Genomic DNA, 7852 nt, shown 5'->3' with positions numbered 1-7852 from the left:
TGAGTTAGGTACTGTGTTCTCCTACAGCAGGGAGACAGCAGCCGTAGCTGTATCACAGTGTCCGTAGTTCAGTTTGAATACCTATGTATTAGTAGCTTCTTTGGGGAGGGGGGTGGGGACCAAAAACATAGAGGATTATTTTATGGGACAAAATACAAATGTTATTGAGAGAAGATCATTTGAAAAATATAATAGTAGTGTTAGAAATATAGGTGATGAGTGTGTGTTCTAGACTTTAAATTGTTGGATAGAAGGATGACAGATGTAAAGAAAGAATGGGAAGTGGTGAAAAAGTAGTTCATTGTGATAGACATGTGAAATAAATATTTTTAAACGACTTTGTTTCTTTTATGAAGTCTTAGTACAGATTTTAAGCGGTGATGGCGAGGAATCTATCTATTTTAGTTCACCAGACCTCTATCCTCTTCATTCCTTCTTTCACTTCCATCCTCAATATACCTTCCCTGACCGAACCACTTATCAGTCTCCTCTCCATCCTCTTCAACCCTCCAGAATCGGCAGAAGGCCGTGGTCACGGGGTTAGAGGTGCAGAAGGTGATGAACTGGTAGTTCTGGTAGAACTGGCTGAAGGACATGCCCAGGCAGTAGTTAGGGAAGAGCAGAAACACCTTGTCCAGGTTACAAGACAGGTCCTGTAGATTTAGCTCTGGGAAGGGGAGAAGAGAGGAGGAGGGGAAACAGGAGGAGGAGAGGATGGGAAGGAGAGGAGAGAAGGGGAAACAGGAGAAGGAGAGGAGGAAGGAGGGGAAGGAGGAGAGGAAATGAGATAAGAGAATCAAGGAAAGGGAAATTCATCAAATGTATTTCCACAGCGTATTTTGCCAGCCTAATCCCCAGTTCTGAAGCAAATAAGTGCACCAGTGTGCAGTAGGGGTTCGTTCTTTTTCACTGTTTACTAGCAGAGAAACAGGCTCTAAATCACCAAATCTTAATGATTCTGGTTAATGAGTTTGGTTCATAGTCACTTTAACCAAACTGTGCCGCCTCTGATATTTTCAGGATGGTCCAGCAACTGTGGGGATGCGTAGCAAGTACAGCTTGGCCCAGTTTGGTTCTGAGGCGTGAAAAGCCCTTAGGTGTACTGGAACACTGGACCTGTTGGCAGCTCAGAGACTACACTTGTCTACTACACTTGTCTACTACACTTGTCTACTACACTTGTCTACTACACTTGTCTCTGAGCTGCCAACAGGTCCAGTGTTCCAGTACACCTAAGGGCTTTTCACACCTCAGAACCAAACTGGGCCAAGCTGTACTTGCTACGCATCCCCACAGTTGCTGGACCATCCTGAAAATATCAGAGGCGGCACAGTTTGGTTTGGGTCGGCACGATAGTGTGAAACGCTAGTATCTAGTATCCTGGCCCTGGCTCTCACCTGGGATGGTCATGATGGTGACRGTGAGGAAGGTGGCGGTGCCGCTGATGATGTTGAAGATGGTGAGGCGGGTGTAGGCGGTGGCAGCGGTGGAGAACAGGAAGCTGAGCAAGTACATGAGGGGGATGACGGCCCAGCCATATAGCAGCAGGATTAATAACACATCAACCAGGTGGTTGTCCGCTATGAAGGCCTTGACCCCAAACGCCCGGAACACCACCTGTTGGGAGGGAGTGTTGGGATAGCAGCTAGTTTTCAGTATTCCCCTCCCCACTCATAYCATTAACAGACAGTCCTAGCAAAATTCTTGCTTCAGAAATTGCTCTTGCTAAGAAACTTATTTTGTTTCTTTTTGACCATTTTCATTGAAAACAATCACAGTAATGTACATAATTGTTACCCAGAAATTATTTGATATTAGTATAAAAACAGCTGCATTGAGCATTTAAGTAAATCCAGCGCCGCAAGCACTACAGAGGGTTATGCGTACGGCCCAGTACATAACTGGGGCAAAGCTGCCTGCCATCCAGGACCTCTACACCAGGCGGTGGTCAGAGGAAAGGCCCATCAAAACCCCACGCCACGCCAGTCATAGACTGTTCTCTCTGTTACCCCATGGCAAGCGGTACCGGAGTGCCAAGTCTAGGACAGAAAAAGGCTTCTCAACAGTTTTACCCCCAAGCCATAAGACTCCTGAAACAGGTAACCGGTTACCCGGACTATTTGCATTGTGTGCCCCCCCAACCCCTCTTTTACGCTGCTGCTACTCTCTGTTTATCTTATATGCAATATCACTTTAACTATACATTCATGTACATCTACCTAAATTGGCCCTGACAACCAGTGCTCCGCACATTGGCTAACCAGGCTATCTGCATTTTGTCCCGCCACCCGCAACCCCTCTTTTTACGCTTCTGCTACTCTCTGTTCATCATATATGCATAGTCACTTTACGATACCTACATGTACATACTACCTCAATAAGCGCTGACTAACAGGTATCTGTATATAGCCTTGCTACTCTTTTTCAAATGTCTTTTCTTTACTTACCTACACACACACCCACACACACACACACACACACTTCTTTTTTTACGCAGCCATTGGTTAGAGCCTGTAAGTAAGCCATTTCACTGTAAGGTCTACTACACCTGTTGTATTCAGCGCACGTGACAAATAAACTTTGATTTGAGATGGTATAACTGACCAGCATGAGCATGCAGGGCAGGAAGAAGTTGACCAGGTCCCAGAGCAGTGCAGAGAACCAGAAGTTGGAGAGGTAGACGCCGCTGACCTGCTGTACGTGCTTGGACTTGAGTGAACGCTCTGTGACCAGGAGCAGGGCGAAGGACTGGACAGGGATGCCATGCCATAACATCAGGTTGATGGCGATGGCGAAGCCCGTCTGACCTCTGTGTCGAGGAGGAAGGAGTGAGAGAGAGGGGGGTTACTATTTATTATTTAAACAGTCCCGAAACTTTCCATGCCAAAAAAGCCATTTTAAAATTTAGAGAGCGAGTGCGAGCGAGCCGGAAGAGAGAAAGCTGAGCGAGACGGAAGTTAGGAGGGTAAAAAAAAAAAGAGTTAGGAGGAAAATAAAGAAGGGCATGGAGCTGGGAGGAGTGACAGAAAAAAAGAAAGAAAAGTCAGGGAGGAGGCAAATGATGTATTGAGTGGTGAGGTCGGCCGGCAGAGGGGAAAAGGAGGGAGAGAAAGAGATGGAGTATCATGAAACAATAAATATCCTGATAGCCAGGAGAACATCTTCACCAGACCTCTATCCTCTCATCCTTCTTTCACTCCATCCTCAATATACCTTCCCTGACCGAACCACTATCAGTCTCTCTCCATCCTCTCACCTCTAAAAAACACCTCCTGATGAATGGTGTTGGTCAATATCTCCCCCTCAGACTCTAACTTGTTATCAGCCTCTGTTGCTTCCCCATCGATCCAGCCAGCCATCCAGCAGGGCCGGGAGCTCATTGACTGGATGAGCATCCCAAATGGCACCCTATTCCCTACATAGTGTAGTACTTTTGACCAGAGCCCTATGGGCCATGGTGAAAAGTAGTGCACTCTGTAAGGAATAGGTTGCCATTTGGGAAGTACCCTGGTTTAATTGGGGTTTAGTGGCTGGAACAGATGTGTTGACCGCAGGTGTTTAAAAGAGAGACCAGAATAAGGACCCAAAACAAGGTGGTTGAAGGAAAAGTCAACTTCTATCTAACAACAATAAGGAAGTTATGGACTGAGTCAGAGTGGCTCATGCAGAGTACCCAACTAAACATTCACTCCTCTTCTCAAATGTGTTCAAGATAACACCTGTGTTCCTTCCATACCCTCTTCTCCTTCTCCTCTTTTTTCATCCATTCTCCCTTCCTTTCCTATCCCATCTCCTCTTTTCATAACACCCTCTCCACTTCCATACCACCCTCCCTCCCTCCCTCCCTCCTTCCCCTCCATACTCCCCACTCACTCTGTCAGCTGACTCTGGGCGCTCTCGGAGATGTTGCGGGGCATGGGCATGTTTCCCGTCATAATCGATGCGTTGGGCCCGGCCAGCATTTTGAACAGGGTGTTGTCCACCATCATCAGGGCTGTAGCGGCCGTGTGGTAGCCCTGGTTATTGAAGTAGGCCGTGACCTCGGCGATCTTCCCCGTGCCGCCGCTGAACGATGCACCCACCACGCAGCGCTCGTTGAATGCCCCGCCCTCCTCCTCGGTCTTGGTGAGCACGTACTCCGTGAAGTCTGGGGAGAAGAAGCAGGGGATAGGGTGGANCCGCTGAACGATGCACCCACCACGCAGCGCTCGTTGAATGCCCCGCCCTCCTCCTCGGTCTTGGTGAGCACGTACTCCGTGAAGTCTGGGGAGAAGAAGCAGGGGATAGGGTGGATCAGTAAAGACAAACTTTTTCCATGGCTGCGTCTCTATGGTCTAAAGCCTGAAGTAGCTTCCACCATGCGTGTCTGAGATTGACTACATTGCAGACAACTGCACAGAATCACCGATCTACAAATCACCTTTCATCTCAAATAACTAGTTATTATGTGGTCCTGTGATCCCTTCCAACATGCTGACATGCTTACCGCTAATATTGACATTCTGGGCTTTCTGGGCGGCCAATTGCGAGGAATACACCTGTGCCAGGGCGATTGCCAGCGGTCCCTTGCCGGGCTCCAGGGCCACGGGCACAGTGGTGGGGCCATAGCGGCCCAGTGCCAGCCTCAGCTGCGGTGAGTCGTAGCGCCCGGGGAAGGTCTTTGCCACCACCARGGCCAGCACAGTGAACACCAGGGGCACCAGGAACTGGGCCACAATCACCTTCCAGTTCCTCCAGCTATAGAGCGCCCGCTTCAGGAACATGGCATAGAACTGCTGCATGTACAGTCTGGCCTGAAGAGGARSGTGGACAGAAAGACAGAAAGACAGGAGAGACAGAGAAGAGAAGGAGATTATTTCCATATCATCTCTGATTTAATACAGTACGTTCCTATATTTTGTAAGCTCCTAAACTTTCCTATTAATAAACCATATTGATGACAGAAAGAGAAGCTTACTTCCTGTCTGAACCCACACACAAAACTCTCCTCTCTCACCCCGGTGTTGAGCTTGATGTTGGAGCAGTCCTCGGAGATGAGMGTGCCGCTGTCAGTGAAGTCGGTGACGTCCGTCATGCCGCTGTAGCTGCTGGTGTCATCCATGGTCCAGTCGTGGGAGCGTCTCTCGTGTTGGTACTGCAGCGCCGGCAGCTGGATGGCCTGGATGTCCAGGCTAGAATCCACCAGCTTCCCCACTCTGGAAATACACCAGTACAGTTTAGTACAGTAGCAGTGTAAAAAGAGAGAGATCACATCACTACATTATGTCCTATCATTAGGGTTTTTTTCAACTCCACTAAAAGCCACCATCTTAAACACGTGTTCAGTCTGTACAACCCTGCCTATTACATACAGCCTCTTTTCATTATCAAGCTTTATTCCACCCAGCTCTCTGAAGGGGTGGACATCTACATTAGTCCTGTCATTTCAGTTTCAGTTAAATATACTGAAGCCACCTAATTTAACACCTGTTCAGACTGTTCTTACCTTGGCCAAGTCATTTCCGCTTTTTTCATCTTAACATTATGAGGTCTCTTGGCCATTATCAATTTCATACAGCTACTGCAAAGGCCCGAGTCCATTTTCATTTTCACACCCTGGATAGGTGTTGATCACAACATGTTGATCACTTATAGAATGTTAGATGAAGCGTCTTTGAGGGGGGCGCTGTCTGTGTCAGGCGTTGTGGGAGTGGAGATTGGCTGGCTGAAATAATCATTCATTTGTAACGGACAGAATAGCGTTCTGGCTATTGTGGTTGTCCAAGCTCCTGTCCATCCCCTCAGAGAGTGAGAGGAGGGAGAGAGGAGTTAGCAGGGCTGGAATGACATAAAATGCTCACCATACACCAATAACACACTCCCACTTATTAGGTACTCTCCCGATGCGCTCCTTTGTTTGGTGTACAATAGACCCGGGGTGTGTTCCTGAGTTCTGTGAAGAGATTTCAGCATCTACATCCATCTGATTCACACAGAGTGCTCTCTCCATAAGCCACTTCGGAACACAAAGATTCATCCAATTATGAATGAATATGTTTCATGTCTATAATATCATTTGTACAGTCTAAAACGATCAAGATGTCATACAGTACAAAGAAAGGTTCCTACGTTCTTCCGGACCACCTGACATGATTAGGAAAAAATGGAAAAATGGATCTCGAAACTAAAGTTTCCTGGTCAGGACACATGGTCTGGAAAAACTCAGCATAGTTATTTCTAATTAAGATGAATTGAATTATGTCATAATCTAATACTAGGTATCTAACTACTGTAAATTCTATATTTCCTTATGTTGTCCTGATAAAGCTCGTTCGAGCGAAGCTCAGTTAAATTGTTATAACTAAGTTCATCCCTGTGTACTGTCAGACTAGAGAAGTGCACTAAGTTGTATTGGTCTTTGTGTACTGTCAGACAGGGACGCAAGTCGTCAATAAGTTGCTATTCGTCACCTTTAACTGTCAGTACTAGGAGTGTAAAGTACGTTAAGTTCGTATCGTTTGTCCTGTCTACTTGTCAGACTAGAAGAACGTGCACTAAGTTTGTAATTGGTCCCTCGTGTACTGTCAACTAGAGAAGTGCAGCTAAATTGTATTGGTGCCCTGTCTAACTGTCCAGACTAGAGAAGTCACACTAAGTTGTATTGTTCCTCTGTTGGTATTGGTCAGACTAGAGAAGTCCACTAAGTTTGTATTGGTCTCTGTTGTACTGTCAGACTAGGAGAAGCAAATTGTATGTGTTCTGTGTAGTAGATCATTAGAGAAGTCCTAGTTGTATCATTTTCTCCCTTACTGTGTGTAGTGAAGGCGCTAGCTGTTTGTGAATTGTTAGCTTAGATTCTCGGTATTCACTAGTTGTGTACTCCTGGCACGCATGTTTGCCAGTAGCACTAGAGCAGTTACATTGTACATTGTGTCTGTGCTAAACTGTTCGGATCACTAGGAAGTCCACTAAGTGTATTGGTCCCTGTGTACTGTCAGACTAGAGAAGTCCACTAAGTTGTAATTGGTCCTGTGTACTGTCAGACTAGAGAAGTCCACTGTTGTATTGGTCCCTGTGTACTGTCAGACTAGAGAAGTCACTAAGTTTGTATTGGTCCCTGTGTACTGTCAGACTAGAGAAGTCCACTAAGTTGTATTGGTCCCTGTGTACTGTCAGACTAGAGAAGTCCACTAAGTTGTATTGGTCCCTGTGTACTGTCAGACTAGAGAGTCACTAAGTTGTATTGGTCCCTGTGTACTGTCAGACTAGAGCAAGTCCACTAAGTTGTATTGGTCCTGTGTACTGTCAGACTAGAGAGCCACTAAGTTGTATTGGTCCCTGTGTACTGTCAGACTAGAGAAGTCCACTAAGTTGTATTGGTCCCTGTGTACTGTCAGACTAGAGAGTTCCACTAAGTTGTATTGGTCCCTGTGTACTGTCAGACTAGAGAAGTCCACTAAGTTGTATTGGTCCCTGTGTACTGTCAGACTAGAGAAGTCCACTAAGTTGTATTGGTCCCTGTGTACTGTCAGACTAGAGAAGTCCACTAAGTTGTATTGGTCCCTGTGTATCTGTCAGACTAGAGAGTCACTAAGTTGTATTGGTCCCTGTGTACTGTGTCAGACTAGAGACAGTCCACTAAGTTGTATTGGTCTCCTGTGTATGTCAGACTAGAGAAGTCCACTAAGTTTGTATTGGTCCCTGTGTATTGTCAGACTAGAGAAGTCCACTAAGTTGTATTGGTCCTGTGTACTGTCAGACTAGAGGTGTGCTTTTTTTTAATGTTTGTATTTCCTATGTGAGTCCTCAGAGTGGTGAAGCTGTTGGTCTTTAGCCCTGGGCAGTTGCACAGGGTTTTGGGTTTAGGCTACAG

At 46.4% G+C, this 7852-nt stretch overlaps 1 protein-coding gene across 1 annotated transcript in view; it reads right to left on the bottom strand.

Annotated features, from left to right (window-relative positions):
* Positions 1–7852, bottom strand: part of abca3b (ATP-binding cassette, sub-family A (ABC1), member 3b) — a 101361-nt gene that overhangs the window by 18411 nt on the left and 75098 nt on the right. Inside the window, 7 exon segments of the mRNA XM_070440078.1 lie at positions 470–667; positions 1398–1617; positions 2605–2809; positions 3874–4147; positions 4180–4263; positions 4487–4793; positions 4997–5195. Coding sequence (XP_070296179.1) covers positions 470–667; positions 1398–1617; positions 2605–2809; positions 3874–4147; positions 4180–4263; positions 4487–4793; positions 4997–5195 — 1487 coding nt within the window.

Source organism: Salvelinus sp. IW2-2015, unplaced genomic scaffold (genome assembly GCF_002910315.2).
Source record: "Salvelinus sp. IW2-2015 unplaced genomic scaffold, ASM291031v2 Un_scaffold2194, whole genome shotgun sequence".
Classification (NCBI taxonomy): Eukaryota; Metazoa; Chordata; class Actinopteri; order Salmoniformes; family Salmonidae; genus Salvelinus; species Salvelinus sp. IW2-2015.
The sequence above is the reverse complement of the archived record's forward strand: the minus strand, read 5'-3'. Positions and strand labels throughout refer to the sequence as shown.